The sequence below is a fragment of the Cucumis melo genome, chromosome 2 (assembly GCF_025177605.1).
Source record: "Cucumis melo cultivar AY chromosome 2, USDA_Cmelo_AY_1.0, whole genome shotgun sequence".
NCBI classification, from domain to species: Eukaryota; Viridiplantae; Streptophyta; class Magnoliopsida; order Cucurbitales; family Cucurbitaceae; genus Cucumis; species Cucumis melo.
The window spans coordinates 22175723-22198624 of record NC_066858.1 but is presented as its reverse complement, the minus strand read 5'-3'; the positions used below and the strand labels follow the sequence as shown (position 1 = coordinate 22198624).

The 22902-nt window shown below is 33.4% G+C and overlaps 1 protein-coding gene across 1 annotated transcript; it reads left to right on the top strand.

Moving 5' to 3' along the window:
• Positions 1 to 559: 559 nt before the first annotated feature.
• Positions 560 to 10096, top strand: LOC103494249 (villin-4). Its single transcript, XM_051080964.1, is given in 23 exon segments — positions 560 to 838; positions 2776 to 2862; positions 3133 to 3232; positions 3820 to 3888; positions 3968 to 4204; positions 4283 to 4460; positions 4630 to 4762; positions 4992 to 5154; positions 5235 to 5382; positions 5527 to 5627; positions 5828 to 5983; positions 6292 to 6360; positions 6468 to 6536; positions 6671 to 6808; positions 6908 to 7036; positions 7364 to 7585; positions 7890 to 8030; positions 8178 to 8303; positions 8425 to 8490; positions 8767 to 9097; positions 9190 to 9392; positions 9482 to 9648; positions 9723 to 10096. Coding segments are annotated over 21 exon segments (2949 nt in total). The 5' UTR covers positions 560 to 838; positions 2776 to 2806; the 3' UTR covers positions 9596 to 9648; positions 9723 to 10096.
• The last annotated feature ends 12806 nt before the right edge of the window (positions 10097 to 22902 follow it).

The window sequence follows — 22902 nt, the reverse complement described above, 5'->3', positions numbered from 1 at the left end:
AAAATGGAGAAAGAAAAATAGAAAAGAAAAGTCCCCAAAAAGCAAAAGGAAAAAAACGGAAAGAGAATTGTTTCCTATCGTAAAGCCCCATCGTTGGCTTTTTGGCTGTGTGCTTCAATAATGGACGGTGACCGACCTTTCTTTCTCCCTTTCTTAGCAGCCAATCCTCACAGCGCGGAAGTCAGCCAACCCCATTTGCTAATCGCAATCATCTGACCAACCAATTTTATCCCTTTAATTTTTTTTCTCCATTTCAAATGGGAAACAAATAAACTAATTCTGTGAAGAAACAAGCGATTTCACTGTAAAAGAGTAGACCCCATCATTCTCAATTACATTTTACAGGTACCCATCTGGATGTTTTTGTGTTTTTGTATTATTTGATGGTTGTTATTTATCATACTTTTCATTTCATATAATTTCACCCTTTACTGTTGTAAATTTTGAGATGTGATTAATTGGGTCCAGACTTCATTGATTAAAGAAGAGGAAATTTCATTTCGAAATTTATCTGGACAATGTGGGTTTAGCGGTGAAAAAGGCTAATTCCTGTTAATTTATCTCGTGGGGGTGGCTTTAGTTAGTGATATGCACGCCTGTCCTTAATCATTCCCTCCATATTCTCTTTCTGAATTTGTTATTCCTATTATTTATTTTTCTTCTTCTCCTTCTTCCGCCCTGTTTTCTTTCTCTGTCTTTGGCTTCTTCCTCTCTCGTACGTTCTATCTACTGGGTTGTGAAGATTGTACAAATTCCATAAGCTTCTACAAGTTGGGACTGGATCTGGGTGCTTGTTCTTTTTCCTGTTATTCATCTCCTTCACGTTTTATTCAACCAGGTACTTAAATATTTCGGCCTTTTCATTTCTCTTTGTCTTCCTCTTATTCATCTGGTGCCTTAATTATGTTAATCCCTTGGAGTTTCGTAATCAACCTATCAGTTCCCTATATGCAACAAGATATTCCTTTTTCACTTGTTTTGTTCCTTGGTACCATTGGCTTCGTGGGACATGCTTGTCAAAGAGTAAAAGTATAGTATTTTCTTTGTTGAGCCCGGAAATTTTGTTCATACAATGTTTGCTCCCTTATGGTATGTATCAAGCTGAGAATGACTACTTGCATAATTGACCGGATATTCATGCTGTAAAGAGCACGTTCAGCTTTCCGTGGGTTAGAATTTCGAAATTCGAATGGTGGGAAAATCTTACCATGTGCTGTTGAGAATTGTATATGCATTTCACCTTTATTTTTCTGGGTACAGAAAATTCGCTTTTAATGTCCGAGCGTTTGGGTCTTACGGTCATGTCTTTATATTTGTAACTCGGATAATCTAATATATTGCTTATTGCACTTCCCTTTCTCCAATTGAAGGACCAGGAGGATTTGTTCATCGTTCCTATGTATTTTGTTCTTCTAAGGTGCAAACTTTACATTCCGTGAGGTGTAATACTAGTTTCGTTTGATTGTAAAGTAGTTGGGTTGTTTCCAACTGCTGTATTGATAGGGCATTATATTCAAAAGCGTCGTTGTCATCTCTGCTTTTTTCAACATTATTTTTCTCCAATGCAATAAATTTTTTGTTCTTAAGAATGAATATTTCATGTATTCTTTTGATAAATAATGATGAGCTTTAATTAGCTGTAGGATTTTTTTTTTCTCCCCACAGAGCTCGTTTAATCTTTCAACAGTTTGACCTAAACTGGTTTAATGTTTCTAATATTGAAAAAGGATGTCTTTTATTACTTAAATGCTTTGTACTGATTATTATTTTCTTAGGAGATTTCGTTTAATTAGTTCATGTTGTGTCTTGATATGAACATCAAATCATTTGAACTGAGCCATTTTACTCAGGTCTTACTTGAGAACATATGTGCTTACATTCAGAAGTAGGAGGAATATGGGTTACACGACATATTGTGAGAAAGTAAAGTAAAAAAAATAAAAAAAAAATTCCTTTGCTGCAATAATTTACCTCTTTGGATTGATAGATTACAAGAATATGCGAAGGGTAGATTCTCGGAGTGAGCTAGGGGAGTGGTCTAGGATTTTGTAGATGCTGGCTTGGCCTGCATTAAAGGAAAAATCTTTTGTGAATGCATAATAAAGAGTGCTAAGGTATAGTTGGATGATATGTTTTTATTTGTGCAAAAGAGTAGTGGAAGAAAGTTGGGCAAGCTCTATTTATGATGTTTGTTACAACTTGGAAAGAAACTTGTGGTAGGAGTGAAGAAGGAGAATATACTGGGATAGGGCTAGAGAATGAAGGAGACCTATTAGGGATTCACCTCTTTGGAACATGCTAAGCCACTAACTTATTTAATTATAGATTTGGTTACTGGTTACTGAAACTGGAAAATAATTCTCTTCATAGTGAGACAAGTAAAATTCTCTCGTAGCTTCAATCAACATTTTCCGGATGGTTTTGTCTGCATTATTTAATCCTTAGTCAACAGTTTCAGAGTGCTGAATGTCAAAACTAGTTTAGTGTTGCTTATCACTATCCCATGAGCAATTCCTCATGACTTCGCAATGTATTTTGTATTTTATGCCAATTTAATGACTCACCCTTGCAGAGGTAATTATGCCACGACAGTTCTACAACTAGTGTCACTTGTGATAACTTTTTGGTAAATGAATTTTTGTTGTTGTACAAAGGGGGCTCCAACTTGGAATAAGATTTATTTTGATTCGTTTGATCTGTTACATTTGAGACCACTTCACTCTGATTCTTATTTGCCCAAAAGTGACATCCCTTTGACTTTTGTGTGCCCAAAAGTGGCAGGTAACAACAGAGTTGGCAATATAACATGGCTGTCTCCATGAGAGATTTGGACCAAGCCTTTCAGGGTGCTGGCCAGAAAGCGTATCCTCACTCATTGCCAATATAGCATGCTTATTGTTAGTACTTTATTTCTATTTTCTAGTAAATCTAGCTTATGAGGTAAATATTTTTCCTATAGCAATTGATAATCTTTTCAATATACCAAAGTTTACACAGTTAAGTAAATTTACTAAAATTTCATTGCAACAGCGAATTAAATATATTTTCAACCACTTCATAGAATGATTTATTACAATTGCTTCATCTCTTGCATCTGGAAATTTCTACTTCATTTTCCTTGACAATACACAGTGGGCTTGAAGTATGGCGCATAGAGAATTTCCGCCCTGTTCTTGTACCAAAATCATCTCACGGAAAATTTTTCATGGGAGATTCATATATAGTCCTCAAGGCAAGTGGTTTTGGTTTGGTTTTTTACTGTATGCTTTGACAAAACTTGTCTCGAAACTACACATTTTATTTTAATTTGTATCCTTAATCAAATATAACAATAGGCATCCTTAATAGGCAGAATATTTTTTTATGACAAATAAGGCAGAACACTATCTTTTTGCACCAGATGCAGTATATGTAGATGTGCTTCCTTTAAAAGTAGTTCTCATGCGACCTGTCTCATTGCATCTAATTCAATAAAGCTTAGATACTAAAAGGATGAAGGACAGAGACTGGAGGGGCTTATTAAGAAATCATAGCAAGAGAAGGGATCTTGTTGCATTATTAACTTTATTAATCTGTTGTGGGCTTTTACCAGACTTGGATTTGAGTATTTAAAACCTATATGGTTATCCTGTCTTCATTCTGTTCCTTCTTTAAAATGTATTATCCCGCTGCATTCTATCTTATAAGGAATTGTAATCAGTTTGATGAACGGCAACCTGCTATTACAGCAGCATGCCAGCATTAAAAGACGAGGGGAAAGAAGCCCCCCTTTTTTTCTTGATACCTTCATTGATCCTGTATTTTATTCATTCTTTGCAGACCACATCCTTAAAAAGTGGTGCTTTGCGGCATGATATTCATTATTGGCTTGGTAAGGATACCACGCAGGTAAGCTCAAATCAATCAGTTCTTCTCTGGTGGTTATTTCTTTGTTTTCAAATTGAATTTGCAAGACCTGTCAATTTAGGATGAAGCTGGTACTGCAGCCATCAAAACTGTTGAGTTGGATGCAGCTCTTGGAGGACGTGCTGTACAGTACCGTGAAGTGCAAGGCCATGAGACAGAGAAGTTCTTGTCATATTTCAAACCGTGCATTATACCACAAGAAGGTGGAGTTTCCTCTGGGTTCAAACATGCAGAGGCTGAAGAACACAAGACAACGTTGTATGTTTGCAAAGGAAAACGTGTTGTTCATGTTAAAGAGGCAAGCTTAACCTCAGATGCATAAAGCTGATAAGGAATTAGCTTTTCCATTTGCTAAGTTTTTTCATTCTGCTGGCAGGTTCCTTTTGCTCGATCTTCACTTAACCATGATGATATTTTCATTCTCGACACCAAGTCCAAAATATTCCAATTTAATGGTTCCAACTCATCCATTCAAGAGAGAGCGAAAGCATTGGAAGTAGTTCAATACATTAAAGATACATATCATGATGGAAAATGTGAGGTAGCCGCCATTGGTAAGTAACCCAAAAATTAGTAGTCTTGCATTTTGTTTTTTCTTCTTCTTCTTCTTCTTTTGTTTATTTGATCAATTTTGTTATTATGAGTTTGGTTTACTATGTTTAAAACCTCATAATTTTCTACATTTTTGTCACTAATAATCCAGTTATGTCTATTCTCGTACAGAGGACGGCAAATTGATGGCTGATGTTGAAACTGGCGAATTTTGGGGTTTATTTGGTGGTTTTGCTCCACTTCCAAGAAAAGTGGCCGGTGAAGGTGATAAGACGGTTGACTCACATCCAACTAAACTATTGTGGTAATATATTACCCTGTTTTGTTTTGTTTCTTCTACGTTTCATGAGAAATCATGACCATATCTTGTCACTAGTTACTTGCTACATGTTCAGTTTATCCCTTCAAAGTAATGAATATATTTTGGAGAAATATAATCATATTTACTTCCAAATTCTATAATTCTTGCTTATTTTAGTGTTTTATTCAACTAATTAATGATGTAGTTCTGATAGTAGTATGTATGTCTTTAGTGTTGAGAAGGGCAATAGAGAACCTGTTGAGGCTGATTCTTTAGCTAGAGAGCTGTTAGAGACAAATAAATGCTACATTCTAGATAGTGGGACAGAAGTTTTTATCTGGATGGGAAGAAATAGCTCTCTTGAGGAAAGAAAAAATGCCAGCAGAGCTGCAGAAGTAATTCACAAGACCTCCTTGGTTTTTTATTTTAATTCTTTTTGAAGACTTGAGATTCTTACATCTCTCCTTGTTAACAGGAGTTAGTTAGTGTTCCTGATCGTCCACAATCACATATAATGCGTGTGATTGAAGGCTTTGAACCTATTATCTTCCGAGCCAAGTTTGATTCATGGCCTGAAACAGCAGCTGTAGCTGTGTCAGAGGATGGTAGAGGCAAGGTTGCAGGTTAGTAAGAAGAAATTCTCTGATTTATGTCTCTTTTAGTAAATCTTTTGGTTTTCATTTTCTCCTGTTTTTCTCATTGTAATGCTGACATTTCTCCTGCTATTGTGTGGTGTTCTCACTTTTTCTTTTTGGGTTATCTTTCAGCACTTTTGAAACGCCAAGGAATTAATGTGAAGGGTCTTTTGAAAGCTGAACCTGTCAAAGAGGAACCTCAACCTTACATCGACTGTACAGGAAATCTACAGGTAAAGTTTCTAAAACAATCGAAAATTGGCTCTTCTTTTGTTTCAAGATAAGCTTCTGTAGTTGAAGTACCTTCAGACTTTTTGTAGCCGTCCTTAACATAGAGATATCTGTAAATATGGTTAGATAATTAGCGCTCACTAGCCTATTAGTAATCTGCACAAATGATTTACTCGATGATGAAAACTCCCTAATTTGTCAGGTCTGGCGTGTCAGTGGCCAGGAAAAGCTTCTACTTCCTGTCTCTGATCAATCAAAATTTTACACTGGAGATTGCTATATTTTCCAATATTCTTACTCGGGAGAAGACAAGGAAGAATTTCTCGTTGGAACATGGTTTGGTAAACAAAGTGTCGAGGTAGTTAACTTTTCATTCCCAATTGTCATTTCCTTACAATCACCACCTCTACACCCTTGTGTGGACAAATAAAATGGATTGTATTAAACTCGTAGTAGTGATGTTCCAATTTTGTCATGTTTGAAAGCATCAAAATATTTGAATAATGATAATTGGAAAGAGTTGTTAATGGCAACACTTTCTAGAGTCTATAGGAAAATTTGTAAGCATAGACAATTTTTTTTTTTGTGGCATGTCTGGGTTTGATTTTATTTATTTATTGTTTGTTTTCTGAGGAGTATCTTATTAGTTCAATTTTTTTCAAATAGGGAGAAAGAGCTGCTGCTCTATCGCTGGCCAGCAAGATGGTGGAATCATTGAAGTTCCTGCCTGTCCAGGTACCTTCTACGATTTAAATTGTCCACCTAACAAAGGTTAAATACAATTATTCTAAATTCTTTGCTGTCTCTAATCGAGGACACTCATCTTTGTTTCAAATTGCTAGGCTCGTCTTTATGAAGGACATGAACCAATCCAGTTCTATTCAATTTTCCAGAGCTTTATTGTTTTTAAGGTATGTGTGGGTTACTTAATGGAAATGCATATAACTGTATTATATTAAATGTTTACTTCTTGAGACATCCCTCTCTCTCCCCTTCTGTCAAAGTTGAATTATTTCCTGAAGTTGATTGATAAAAAATTTTGCAGGGTGGGTTGAGTGATGGATACAAGAATTACATCACAGAAAATGAAATTCCAGACGTGACAAATTCAGAAGATGGTGTTGCATTGTTTCGAGTTCAGGGTTCTGGTCCTGAGAATATGCAAGCAATTCAAGTTGATGCAGTACGTTGCTCTAGCTCCATGGTCTTTTGCAGTTTCACCTTGTGCATACTTCACTATAATAAATACATCGTTGTTTTTTTCTTCTTTTGTTTCCATCAGGTCGGATCCTCTTTGAATTCCTCTTATTGTTACATTTTACATAGTGGCTCTACTGTTTTTACTTGGTGTGGGAGTCTTACCAACACAGATGACCAGGAGCTTGTTGAAAGATTTCTCGATGTGATAAAGGTGGTAGTTATATGTTTTAAGGAACAAAATCTCGTCGGATGATTGAGTTCCTATGATAAGAATATCTGAGTTACTTGTTACTTTTGGATGAATCCATTATGAATCCTGGTGCCATTAGAATATGTAAATCGTATGTTTTTAGTTAAAGAATTTAGAGGGAATTATCTCTGTGAAAACAAAAACTTGATGATCAAGCTGAACTGGACATAGAATATTTCTCAACTATGTTTGCCTTTGGAAGTTCTTTTCTACTTTTGTTCAAGTACATCCTGTCTTCGAAGTTCATCTCTGGAAATACCTTCTCATATGATTCCCAATTTTCTGCAGCCAAACTGTCAATCCAAGCCGCACAAGGAAGGTGCAGAGTCTGAACAATTTTGGGATCTGTTGGGAGGAAAAGTGGAATATCCGAGTCAGAAAATTGCAAGGAATAATGAGAGTGATCCACACTTATTTTCTTGCACTTTTGCTAATGGTGCGTACAATTCAATTTCAATTGTAAAATGTACTATACTCTTTCATCATTATTGTTCTTTTTTTGGTATATAAGTCTAACTTTGTACATGGCATTGATTTCACTGCGGAAATGGTGGCCTCGTGCAGAAAATTTGAAGGTATTCTCTTATTTGTTTCTTGAAATCTTCTAAAAAAGAACATCATCAATCAATTCTATCTTGAAACTTAATCAGGAGTTCTTAATTTCCTGTTTGAAGAAGAAGTAATCCACCGAAGTTCCTGTGTTCTTTGTGCTGTAAAAATATCTTATAGTAGTATATGGTCCGTTTGCTCCAGCATGGTCTGATTTCATATATGCTATTTCCTAAATCTTCTTCAAAACTCTATGTTATTGCAGGTTGCTGAGATCTACAACTTTGGCCAAGATGATCTGATGACAGAAGATATTGACATTCTGAGTTGTCACTCTGATATCTTTGTTTGGGTTGGTCAGCAGGTTGACCCTAAGACTAAAGTCCATGCTTTAAAAATTGGTGAGGTAAGTTTTATATTGTTCATCATGGAATTCCCTTCTTGTTCTCTAACTTTGTTCTTCCACCAATCATCATGAGATGGAATTACTCTTATGTCTGCTATAATCTTATTTTGTTTTTTTTTTTTCTTTTCTTTCTCTAATTCTTGACAGAAATTTCTTGAGATCGATTTTTTTCTTGAAAAATTATCACGCGAAACTCCGATATATATTGTCATGGAAGGAAGTGAGCCACCTTTCTTCACACGTTTCTTCTCATGGGATTCTGCAAAATCTGCCGTAAGAATTATATGTTTATTTAGTTACAATTACAATTATATGTATTCCAAAATTCTGACAATAATCTTTTTTCTTATTTTATTTGAACTTCTTTTTGTTTCTTTAAAATATTTGAATACAGATGCACGGAAACTCATTTCAGAGAAAACTTGCATTAGTCCGAAATGGTGGTACTCCTACTGTAGACGTAAGACGTCTTCTGGTTCTTCTATCTTTTTATTCAGTCATTTTTCAGATTTGAGCACTGCTCTGAAACAAGGTTTTTAAATTTTAATTGAATAATTTGATTTCGGCCTCTTGGGATTAATGACAATTAATACAATATTTAATATTATGAGAGGTCCTTCAACAACACTTTTACTTTGTCTCCCATCTTGAGAAGGGGTATTTGAGTAGGCTATTCAGCTACCATTTGGTCAGAATTTGTCAAATGTGTGATTGAACATTCCTTTTATTGGCGCAGAAACCGAAGCGGAGAGCTCCTGTAATCTATGGAGGAAGGTCCAGTAGTGTGCCAGAAAAATCACAGCGCTCAAGGAGTGTGTCTTTTAGTCCTGATCGAGTCCGTGTGAGAGGAAGGTCGCCGGCTTTCAATGCATTAGCTGCAAACTTTGAGAACCCAAATGCTAGAAATCTTTCTACACCTCCTCCGATGGTTAGAAAATTATACCCAAAATCTGTTACTCCTGACTCATCAAGACTGGCTTCTAAGAATGCTGCCATAGCAGCACTGAGTGCAAGTTTCGAACAGCCACCACCTGCCCGAGAAGCTATTATACCTCGCTCTTTGAGGGGTACGAGTTCATCTAAGTTTCAGCCACAGTTCATTTAAAACCATCACGGTTTCCTAGTTTAATTGAATTCTTCTTCATTTGTGTTTCTTAAGGGAGCCTAGGATCCTTGAAGCCGAAACCAGAGTCGGACAATAAGGAGAACTCCATGAGCAACAGAATTGAATCTCTTACTATAGCGGAAGATGTGAAGGAGGGTGAAGTTGAAGATGAGGAGGGTCTCACAATACATCCGTATGAATCACTTACAACAAATTCAAGTAATCCAGTATCAGAAATCGATGTGACGAAGCGAGAGGTGAGGATTTGTTGATGAAACAATTGGACGAAAACTAGGAATACCATTAATCAACATTGAGTTTTGATGTGCGGAATTTGAATGTGCAGACATACTTGTCGTCGGCAGAGTTCAGGGAGAAATTTGGAATGGCAAAAGATGCTTTCTATAAGCTACCTAAATGGAAGCAGAACAAACTTAAAATGGCCTTGCATCTGTTTTAGATCTCCTTGCTAACAATGTCTTTGATTGCTCGTCGTGGAGTTTTGGTTGCCAGGTAGGTAGCAGTTTTCCTTGCAACAGTTTTTGGTTCGTTCATTTCACTAATTCAGATGTTTTATTCTTTGGCAGATGGGCAACTCAGAGTCCTTAATGGAGAGCATCAGTGCATTTTAAGCTGTTTCTGCTCCCAAACAAAACTCAGAGCTGTTCTTAATTGGTTTGATGAATGGTTTCACTAGCAGTTGAGTTAGTTTGTGCAATATATTCTTTGAAAATTGGTTTGATGTGAGCAATTTTGGTTTTTGTTATCTCTAATTCTTTTCTTGTTCATTGAGTTTTGTTCTTTTAATATTAAAAAAAAGGGAGAAGAGGAAAAACAGAGAGCAATAGTTTAATTTTAGTTGTATTGATTGATGATTGAGGATGGAACCATGTACAGCATTGTAAAGATTAGTCCTCTCATTTTTTTTTCATTCTCTAAAATAAAAAGTGTGATTTTCTTATAGCATTTTTCTCCTTACTTCCTATACATGTTTTTTCTTTCACATTTTTTTTAAAAAAATATTTATTTCTATTTATGCTATTTGCTACAAATATTTATAAAATATAGCAAAATTTTAGAATTTATTAAGAATAGATATTGATAGACATCAAAAGATTTCTATTTGTTATATGGCAGACATCAATAGAAGTCTATATTTATATTGGATTTGTTTATAAAAACATTGCATTTGCACAAAAAAAAATTAGTGAATTAGGGTAGTTTCCAAAATATTTATGAAATGTAGTTGTTTTGACTTTTGAAGAAGTTGGGCGTTCGACATCCGACTTATACTTTTTCTTTTTAAGAAACTAAATGCAAGTCTGGTAATCAAAAAAATTTGGGTGGGTAGAAAAAGGTCAAATTTATTGTAGTTCTTCTCGTTAAGCTTAGTGTGAATAAATCAAAAATTAAATTGGGGATAAGAATTATACTACTTTACTAACTTTATAGTCAAATTTAATGAAATTAGTTTGGTTTTGGTTTGAAATTGATTCAACCCACAAGTTTAAAATCAATTAAGATTGGTTTTCTCTACTAAATTATATTATTGGTAGTCATTAAAAGTTTTTGTTTTGCTTTTTCTTGAGATATATTATGAGTTTGGATCGTATTTGTCGAATTGTTTTGAATATAGCAATTTTTCATATTTATTTGGATAAGGATAAAACTAAAAGGAAGCAATACCTTTTGCCTTTTTCTTTAAATAATTTTTCACAATTTTTCTTTTACATTTTCAATTTTTTCCCTTTATTGGCCAAATTATAAATGTACTTGATTTTTATTTAACAAGTACAAATAAACACAATTAGAAATACAATATTCCATGTCATAATTTCGATTCATTTTTTAATTACAATATGCATTACACAATGTTATATCGTAGATTAGGTTAAATTACAAATTTATTCTTTGTTGGTTCGGATGAAATTAGAAGTTAGTCTATATGATTTTAAAGTTAGACACTAATATCTATAGTTTGGCATATCTTCATTATATAGTCCACACGGTTTGTTAAAATACTTTTTTAATCATTAAAAGAAATCATAGATACAATAGCTAACAAAAAAAAATTGCTATAGTGTAGACCTTCTATAGCTCTTTTATCAAATGTCCTATGTTATTAAAAGTTCACAATTTTTTTGATAGTCTTTCTTTTATCCACTATATCAAATACTATTAAAAAGCTTTCAAATATATTTACCTTGGTAGGTAAATATATACCACATTCATATGCTTTTATAGCTAATAAAAAGTGCTATTATAGGTTTATAGGTTTGTAATAGCATTTATTTGAAGCTATTATACGTTTCTATAAGCCTTTTCTATGCAATAATATGGGCTTTTCTATAGCTTTTTATTTATGTTATTAAAAGCTTTTATAACCATTTCTTGCCAATTACATAGCACATCAAATGTTATAGTGACAATTGTTAGCAATTTTTATTTATTTTTAACGGTAGCCAAAGCTATTTCACTATTACTCATCAAATATCAACAGTGAAATGATTTAATATTCTAACAAAACGTAAACGATAGCTACACACTACAAGAAATCTAGCCTTAAACCAAACCGACATTAAAGGCCTTTAATGTCACTTGGCGACCGACATCTTTGTAAGCGTTACTAAAGGCCTTTAATGTCGGTTGGGCTTTAATGTCGGTTTATAACCGACATTAAAGATGTCTTTAATGGCTTGCACACTGGCTTTAATGTCGGTGGAAAAACGTCATTAAAGACATCTTTAATGTCGGTTATAAACCAACATTAAAGACCTTCTATGTCGGTTATAAACCGACATCTTTGAAGGTGTTATTGAAGGTCTTTAATGTCGGTTTATAACCGACATTAAAGCTGTCTTTAATGTCGTTTTTAAACCGACATTAAAGATGTCTTTAATGTCACTTATGACACATCTTTAATGTCGTTTTTCCACCAACATTAAAGACACATTTAATGTCATTTTTAAACCGACATTAAAGACACATTTAATGTCGTTTTTATACCCACGTTAAAGATACATTTCATGTCGTATTTATAATAGTTTTTATGACGGCAAAACCGATATTATTTAAGTCGAATTACGTCCGGAAATGTTCGTCATCATATATTTTTACAATATGAAAAAATGGCTTGCACACTAGCTATAATGCCTACTACTCAATGCACACAATAATACCTAAAATTTCAGCAATGCACACAATAATACCTAGTTCACCTGCAATGCACACAATAATACCTAAAATTCCAGCATACATTTCCATATAGAACTACAACAAATACACATCATCCAACACTTACATATAATCACATATCAATAAACACAACTATATTCAACACTATAAGTCCAACTACTCCAAATCCTCCAATATATCCACTTATATATATAATCACACATATCAAACAACACATCCTGCTATCCATGGCAAACCAATAATAAACACCTACAATGCATAAGATCCAACACTAAAATACGAGCACACTTTTCTACACTTCCATATAGTACTACAGCAAATACGATCATCCAACACCTAAAATATCAGCACACCTTTCCACCCTTCTACATAGTATTACAACAAATAAAATCATCCAACTCCTAATCACATATTTAAATAAACAACCAACAACTGAAAGTGAAAACTCAAAAATATAAAGATAATATATAAGATCGTGATTTATAAACACAATAGAAAGTTCCTTCACTAACAAAGTATAGGTACAAACTATCTAACAAACAACAATTAGTACGGGACCACCTGCCCTTCAAAAAACTATAGGATTGTTCGTCCCTACAAAAACTTAACTCGACCAACTACTAACCTAACTACAAAAATCAACTACTAACCTAACTACAAAAATCAACTACTAACCTAACTACAAAAAGCAACTACTTACACAAATCTGCTAACAAAAGCTGCCCATTCAGTTCGAATCTCATCAATCTCCTCTTGCCTATATGCATTTTTGGTATTGAACTACACACAAAGAGAAAGATATGGAAAGATGAGTTTGGATCATAAATTGTAATATGTAAAAAGTTAAAGTAGAAACTTACAAGGTTAGTAATAGAAGTACTAGAATTATGCACTATCTCATGTATGTACTTTTGCACGTAGTACCCGCACCCTACAGAATCCAATTGACGAGGGCACTGCATGTATATAAATTGAATACAAATTAATCTTATGTTTCATAAAAAATAATTACCTGTAAATGCAAATTACCTTTACAAGTCTCCATTTTGGAGTTGATCGATAGCGTTGTAGATCGTGTTTCGCTTGCCATGTCTTCAACCCTCTAAATATTTTGAAACATTAGAAGATAAGAAAGTTAAATGAGAAGTAATAAAGTAAATACACTTACACATTTATGATTCCATGAATGTCTTCATTGACTTTACTCCGAAGAGAGTCCAAAACATAAACGCAATTTTCACGAAGATCGATAACATGCAACATCCAATGAAAACTACAATAAACAACATCTTCGATGTGAGTACACATTTAAGCTCAATGGAAATATATTAATGTGTTTCTCTTCTTTATTTACCCGGTATTGTATGGAATTAGCACTTTCTGTTCCAAGTTAACTGCTTCTAGCTGGTTGGCTAAATTTCTGGATCGAAGATCACGATCTTTGATATGTGACGATATTTTTGATTGGTCAATGACAACAAAATTCTTTGCACAGTCACATTTATCCCAAAGACATTTAAGTAAAAGCAACCATAGTTAAAATATCAACAAACTAACTACAACAGTGGTATTGGAGATAAAGATGAGTATAAGTTGTCTACTTACGTAATATACGCTAGTATACACATATAGCTGATTTCAACCATGCCGCAGTAATGCAACAAATCTTCACGAGCTAAATAAACAAATTTGTCACTTCCAAATATTAGCTCGTTCATTGGGATGCGAATCATGTCTACATCCTCCATGTTGTTCATGGCATGTCTATTTAAAAGCTTAATAATCCCGTTAACGTCAGTATAATTTGAAGGGTATACGACATCCTTCCTAGTTGAATGCTCCTATCACAACCAAGGTTCTAAATTCAAACTACATATACAAATAAAATCAAAACTTAAATAGTAAAAAAAGATACACACTTGTTTGTCATTGATCGTAGAAACAAGCTGACGATGCCATTCTATAATGTTACCCAATGCTTGATTTAAAGTCTCTATCTTTCCCTTCACTGGATTGGGTATAGTCAAATTTTCTCCCGTAACCACGTCTACTAGAACTTTAACATTGGGACATCCAATGTTATCCTCAACTATCGTGGCTACTGCAACAATATTATTAATGGATCCTATAGACAATTGGCATGGTGTTCCCTTTACAAATATTAAAAGCATAGTTAAGAACAATTGATCCTATATCGTTAAAAAACTAAAAGTGACAACAAAGTCAATTACCTCCACTCCTTTGTTGGTAGGTGTGTCCTCATCGGCATCAATATCTATATTAATACTTTCAATGGATGACCTCGAGTGATTACTTCTCTTCTTGTCACCTTTGCATCTCGAGTCATCCTCTTCTTTATGACACATTTTCTCCTTCCCTTTTACTGTGTTGAAATATTGTGATTGAGAGACGAAAGCACCCACGCCTCTTACACGTCCACCGTGCTCCTTGGAACCCAATGCGTCAGTCAAGATGTCCTCATTTTTATTTGTTGCAACTAATTCATCCTATAAAACAATACAAGTATAAAACAATTCATCATCAGTTAGGTTAACAAAAGATTATATATTGTAATCATAAGTATACTTACAATCCGAGAGGCACAATCTCGAGTAGCATCATCAAAATAATCATTATTTTTTCCTTTTCGTGCTTCTTTCCAAAGAGTTGAACGATAGGAAACATCATGCGTTATTTTCTACAACAAAAGATAGATATTTAATTAACAACAACATATTAAGATAAATTCTTCAATTTAATTAGAAATACTCACTAGTTCATCGGCAAGATTAGCATATCCCTTACGTGACATGTGGTGATTGTATACGCATTTCGACCTTCTTTCCCTTTGAATACGACTATAATCTTGTACAACGTATTAGTTTGTAGGTAGATATCAAAACAAAATTAAAGTGAAAATTTAAACTTATTTACCTCTCATTCTTCACTTAGTCTAGCATCCACAAACGATTCCTAATCTTCTTGATTTATATGAGAATAGATTTTGGGAGGAAACTGCAAGAGTGATGGTTGATCCTTAGACAGAAGTATATACTTCTGAGTTAACGTGGTCTTGAACGTTCGAAACTTTCTTGATGCAGACATAAGTATAGAATGTTTAGCATTGGGTTGTAAATCGAACGACATCTACACAAAAAAAAAAAAAAAAAACTTAGTTAAGCTTAGTTAAACTTAGAGTGTAAAGCAAACTACATTATATGAAAAATATAATAATAGAACTCATACCGATATACAATCATAGATTTTATCTTTTAGCTCATTCGGAACTTCTTTCCAAGAGTTGTATGTGATAGGAATCTGTTGTCGAACGCACACACCAATGTAACTTTGCATTTTCTTAAACGTGGCTCCAACAGGTTGTCCGTGTTCATTAAATTGAATGGGCAACTTTTGCCCAGAATTTCTCACTAAGGCCAACTCAGACATAGTAGTTGGCCCACGTGGAACAAATGATTTCTTTCTTACTTCTGGAAGCATTTCTCTTTCATTCTCACTGCTATCCTCCATCTATGAATCTGTAAAAAACGGAAATACATTAATAAGCAAAGTCAACATACATAAGCATAACAATTATGTTACGAACTTAAACATAAATACATTATAAAGCAAAGTAATGACATACCCTTCTCTACCCATCTACCTTCACAATCATGTCTAATATAAGTTGAATTTGTATCATCAGTCTCATTAGGTGTATCAACATTGGGCGTCCTTTTAATGGTTTCGTAACCACACTCTTGAAGCATATCTCCTATTTCATCTTCAAAGGAATCTTCTTCAATAGTTCTTTGTGGAGATGTTAAAACAATATATTGGATTTAGTTAGATCCAAAACAAACATAAAAGAGTATGATTGTAGTGATTACCCGTGTGGACAGCCAGCGACTGAATGAGCGATTATGCTCTTCTTGAATCCACTTTTTACTTCGAGCTTTACCAGAGTTAAGCTTACGCAAACTCTCCATATGTTGTCTGTCGTAAATAACAAGTTATTAAGTAATTACATAAACAACTTATATAGAATGAGAATAGATAGGATTTAGCACGTACTCGACGTATGGTAGAACATCATTTACATTCTGAATGACATAAAGATGAGCTTGATCTAACTGCTCCTTACTCGGTCTAATAAAAGAAGAAGCTGATAATGCTCTATCCATGTTTGAATTCTTTTTTATTACAGATGAGTTAAGTTCAATAGAACTAACTCCAGCAATAAATTCAAAACAGAACTCTATAGCCTCTTCAACAATATAATTTTCTACCATACATCCTTCTGGTCGATTTCTATTTCGCACGTAAGTTTTTAGGACTTTCATATATCGTTCAAAAGGATACATCCACCTTAGATGAACAAGTCCACAAAACTCAATTTATCTTACGAGATGCACTACAAGGTGTACCATTATAGTGAAAAATGATGGTGGAAAATACTTCTCCAATAGACATAAAGTGACAACTACATCTTCTTGCATTCCTTTCAATTGTGATGTATCAATTGTCTTCTTACATATAGCATTAAAGAAGAAGCATAACCGAATAATTGCAAGTCTTACATGTTTCGGTAGAATACCACGAATTGCCACAGGTAGCAATTGTTGCATAAGAACGTGATGGTCATGCGACTTAAGTCCATACAGTTTCAAATCTGTGAGTGACACTAAACTTTGAATGTTCGATGAATAGCCTTCTGGTACTTTCAATTCAGATAGTGTCTTACAAAAACTCAACTTCTCTGCTCGAGATAATGTATAACATGCCGGGGGTAAAAAGATCTTTTTCTCCCCTACTTGAGGGGCTAGCTCTGATCTAATGTTCAATTCAACCAAATCTAATCGACTTTTTACTCCATCTTTGGTTTTATCGGGAATATCAAGCAATGTGCCAATGAGATTTGCACAGACATTCTTTTCAATGTGCATCACGTCTAAACAATGTCACACATCAAGAAACTTCCAATATTCTAATTCAAAAAAAATAGATTTTTTCTTCCAATAAGTTCCTGAAGAACTCATTTCATTGTTCTTTTCGTTCATAGTTCTCTTACCAAATGAGTGTTTGTACTTACTTGTTTGTATGAAAATTTTTTCCCCACTCAATGGTTCTGGAGCCAATTCTAATTCTTGTGCACCATTGAAAACTTTCTTTTGTTTCCTATATGGATGATGACGTGGTAGAAACTTGCGATGCCCAATATATGTCATCTTCCTTCCTTTTGGCAAATAAATTGATGAAGTTTTCTCCCCACAAATTGGACATGCATGATATCCTTTGACTGTACAACCACACAAGTTACCATACGCAGGAAAATCATTAATAGTCCATAATAAAATAGCCTTTAGCCTGAAACATTGATCTTGATATGCATCGTAACATTCCACCCCATCATGCCAAAGTATTTTCAAATCATCAACTAACAGAGTTAAATAAACATCTATTTCATTTCCCGGTTGTTTGGGACCAGATATTAGTGCGGTCAACATCAAAAAATTTCTCTTCATACACAACCATGGAGGTAAGTTGTATGTCATTAACATAACTGACCAACAACTATATCTACTGTTAAGATCTCCATGCGGATTTACCCCATCTGTGGAAAGAGCAAGACGTAGATTTCTAGGTTCTGACCCAAACTCTGGCCATAAATTGTCTATTTTTTTCCATGATAATGCATCTTTTGGATGTTGTAATAGATCATTCACTTCTCTTTTTCTGCCATGCCACGTCAATAATTTTGATGTTTCTTTGCTTCGAAACATTCTTTCAAATCTTGGAATTGGAGAGAAATACCACATGACTTTCACTGGAACATTCTTAACCTCCTTCTTTGAATTTTTAGGAATCTTCCATCTTGACATACCACAAAAGGGGCATACATTTGCATCAGACAGTTCTTTCCTAAACAAGCAACAATCATTCCTACAGGCATGAATCTTCTCGTACTTCATTCCAAGAGTACACAAAAAAAATTTTGCTTCATAAGTAGAAGTAGGGCATTTGTTGGGAGTAGGTAAGATGTCAGAAATTAATTGTAATAACTCAGTGAAACTCTTATCACTCCATCCAAATTTAGCTTTCAAATTATATAACTTTATCAACGTAGATATTTTGGTAAAATTCGTACAATTAGGATATAATGGTCTCTTGGCATCATCTACAACTTCCTCAAAATTTTCTGACTTGTCATTAAAATAATTATGTGCAGCCTCAAACATTCCAATTGTGTCATCAACATCATCCTCGTCAATTTCTTCTTTTACACTACTAAAGACACTTTCATTGTTTCTCTTTATTGGTAGTGATTCACCATGAAAAATCCATTCTTGATAACTCTGATCGATGCCGTTAAAAAACAAGTGATCTCTAATTGTATTCACATCTAAAGTTTTTGCATTCACACACTTTAAACAAGGACATGCCATGACATTCGACGTCTTTGAATGTTTCAACCCATTTTTAATAAACATCTCAACCCCATAAGCATACTCAGATGACGTTCTATTCTTTTGCATCCACGACTTATCCATATTATATAAGATGCAATTTAATCTACAAAAAAAATCGAGAAAACAACGAAATTAAGTAAACTTAAACTGAACCCACATTCCAAAAACTAACAAGTTATATATAAACCGAAAAGAAACTACAATAATATTAAGCTCAAAAGTTAAAACTTTAATATTCTCATCTCATATTTTGCAAGAAAATGAAAAACAACTAAATAGTCATAAAATCAACAACAATTACTTGTTACGATAAAATGGAACACGTGAACAAAAATAATTGAGTGAACAACAATTACACTTATTCTTTACTATCGTATTTACTATTAACTTTGAACAAATAACAAAAATTCTTAAAGAATGACACCCAAAGAGATCAATTAAACGTGACAAGGAAAAAAATCCTCTCAAGACCTCTCAGCCCCTCCAAATGTCTTTCTATTCCTCTCAAGGTTGAAGTATCGCAAAACTAGTAAAAAACAATATGAATTTTATGAATAATTGAGTGCTTGCAGTCTAATAATATAGAAATTGTCTTAATCTATCTTTGAATATAAACTTTAGTTTTGTCTATAGTCTGAAATTATTATGTAGCATGTTGAAGTTGCTTAAAATTTATCTGTTTGCATTTTTTTTTTTTTTTTATAAATAAGCTGATACCAACTTCCGTTGAGAAAAATGAAAGAATACAAGGGTTGTTTGTGTGTGTGTATAACAAACAACAACAAAAACAAAGCCCTTAAAGGGAACACAAACAACACCTCTGCTGGAAAAAAAAACTCCCTTCCCTCTAAATGATAAATGGAGAAGGAACTCATCAATCATATCACTAAAAGCTTTGAGTCGAGCTATCTGAAGATCAAACCCTCCAAAGTAGTTTCAAGCCGAACAATCATATCATAATTCCAAACAAATTATCCAAATCTTCCTCCACACTCCAACAAAGGATACAACCAAAACGCCCAACCAAAGACGAGAACTTCCTCGAGAGCCTATCCAAGGTATTGATTCTACCAATAACCTAACAGACAAAGAACTTCACTCTTTTTTGTGATTTTTACCTTCCAAAGAATCGAGAAAACACTGCCTAGAAGGAGAGTAGTTTATTAAGTAATAAAAGAATGATCTACAAGCAAAGCTCCTAGAAGGGCTAGAACTACCAATACAAACATCCCTTCTGTCATATCTAAGCTCGACATCTCTAAGGCAAATAACGAGTCATAACTCTTTGTTGTTTGCCTATCAAACAACGTATGAAGGAATCCGAAAGAAAGGATACATTTGTTTAAAAGGAAAAGAAAAAAGTGTATAGTTTGGGAAGAAACAAAAAGAAAAGAAAAGGAGTGTATAAAAATGATAGAATATATATATAATAAGATAAAGAGCAATAGCTCCAAAATCTCAAATAATTATCGCAAGAGGTCATAAATAGTCATTGCACCAAAGTCTTAACCATTCTAACTAGATGCCACTCTTAAGAATTTTTCTTAAAATCAAGCCAATGACCTAACAACACATATGAATAGAATATATATATATATATATATATATATATATATATATATATTCATTTCTAACTATGGCTAATGTCCATTCATCTTCAATTAATCTACATTATAATCCCTAATTGATTACTATATAAAGTGGGTATAGAGTACAATGTGTACCTTGGAGTCTTTGTCCTTCCTGTTCCTTTCCAAATGCTTTCTAATCGAGACAACCTTCTTAATCAAATGGTAAAGATCCTCAGGAATCTCCGGAGCAAGCCCTTTTGATAGTAATAAAAAAACACACATTCAATTACCACAACAGCTAAAACCTAAAACTAATACATTAACATATACTCAATCTTCCATATCTATCCTGGTAACAGCTAAAACCTAAAACTAATACATTAAAATTTCGAATTGATGAACAAGAATGAACAAGTACAATACATTAAAACATGCTAAAAAACCCAAATTAAAATCGCGACCACTTGAAAGAAGATGGAAATTTTACCGTCGTTGATGTGAATGTGAGAGGGAGAATGAGAATGTGAGAGGATGTTTTTTGTGAACGCGGCCGAATTTGATTCCAAGGGTGGGCGAACAGAACAACAATCGTGGCGGCGATAGAAATGGTGGCGACGATAAAAATGGTGGCGGCGATAAAAATGGTGGCGTCGATCGGAGAAGAAATGGAGGGGAGTCGTTCGGAGAAGACGAGGGAGATGTCGAATAGATGGTCGAATGGTTTCGTATAGCAGACGGTCGAAAAGGGTAAAGTAAGAGAGAGAATGTTATTTTTTCACAAAAAAAAATTATTAAAAAAAAATTAAATGGACCTTTAATGTCGGTGGAAAACAAACATTAAAGTGTCTAATTTATTCAAAAAAAATTAAATTTAAATTTAAATGGACCTTTAATGTCGGTTTTCAAAATGGCGGACCTTTAATGTCGTCTTAAAACCGACATTAAAGCTTAGTCTTTAATGTCGGTGGAAAACCTACATTAAAGGTCCGCTTTTTCAAAACCGACATTAATGGTCTTTTTTCATTTTTCCCAAGCAATATTAAAGCCTATATTTGTTCTAGTGACAAAAACACACTTAGGCTGTATAGAATAATAAATATTGTGACAATAAAAATATGATCATAAGTTTCATCTCATAATATTAAAAATTTGTAATTCATTACATAACACATATGGTTATATCAAATACAATTAAAGAGTCACGAAGTAATTTCTCCAACGTGTGAGTAGACAAAATACAAGAATTCATTTCATTAAGTTTTGAAGATTAAAGCAATGAGTTCAAAATTCAAAAGCCAAGTAAATTGACATCCATTCCATCCACCCACCGATTAATACACCAACAACGAAATCAAATACAATTCAAATTATCATTTTCCTATTAAAATATAAGAGTAACTTAGAAATCAAAGTCACAAAATCTCATCTAATCTCGCTGCAAGAAATAACAGATACGATACTATTTCCAAACCTAACATTTTTCCCTCGTCCAAAACCATAAAAGTAGAACACAACTATATTAGGGATTAGAAAAAAAAAAAAAAAAACTATTTCAAATATAACAAAAAGCTTAGAGTGGAGCAAACTGCTACACTCAAAATTTTGAACCAAAAACAACAAAGCTAAATGTTCGTAAAATCCATAGTTATTCAAAATAAACCAAATTTAACATTTTTTTTAACATAGAAAATGTTAATAAATAAATTTATTAACAATAACTAATTATCAACTAATATTTAATAAACAATTACAACTAATTTACAATTATTTAAATTATAATTCAATTTCTAAATCATTCAACAAACGAAACTTAAATATATTAAATCGTTGTGTTTTGAATTCTACTCAATAACAAACCACCAAAACGTTATTACCAATAGCTTCCAAATTATTACCAATTGATGATGATTATTATATATTATTTTTAAATTCAAGGGAATATATACATAAAAAATATTTTGTTTTCCATAAAAATCAAATGCTTTGTTCTAGTGCTTAAATAAATAATTATAATTACTATCAAATTCAAATATATTTTTAACTTCCTATATCTGTTTTTCTCGAAAAAAAAATCAACTAAAAGTCTGTTAAATCCTTTACCGATTCGAGAGTCTTATCCACTTTATTTATCTTAATAACGTTCGTTCCAAATTTGTTATTAGTTATTTTAAACAGTATCGTTTCAAGTTCGTTACATTCTTACCTAATACATTTTTTTAATCAAATTAATCCTCTCTCTCTCTCTCTTAATCTATATTATAAAGTTCTAATTCTATTAATTTTTACAATAGTAAAAAGAAAAATAACTAAAATGATTTGACCAAGACCCCAAATATAGTGTTGATTCTGTTTGCATGGGATCATAAATAATTTTAAAAAGATGATTTAACGTAATTAAACAAGGCCCCAAATATAGCGTTGATCCTGTTTGCATGGAATTATAGCTCTTAAACAGGAAATGCTTGTGAGTGAGAGTCATTCTCGCTTATATATTTGCATTGAAGAAGGATTGTTGTTAGTTCTTCGTTATTGAA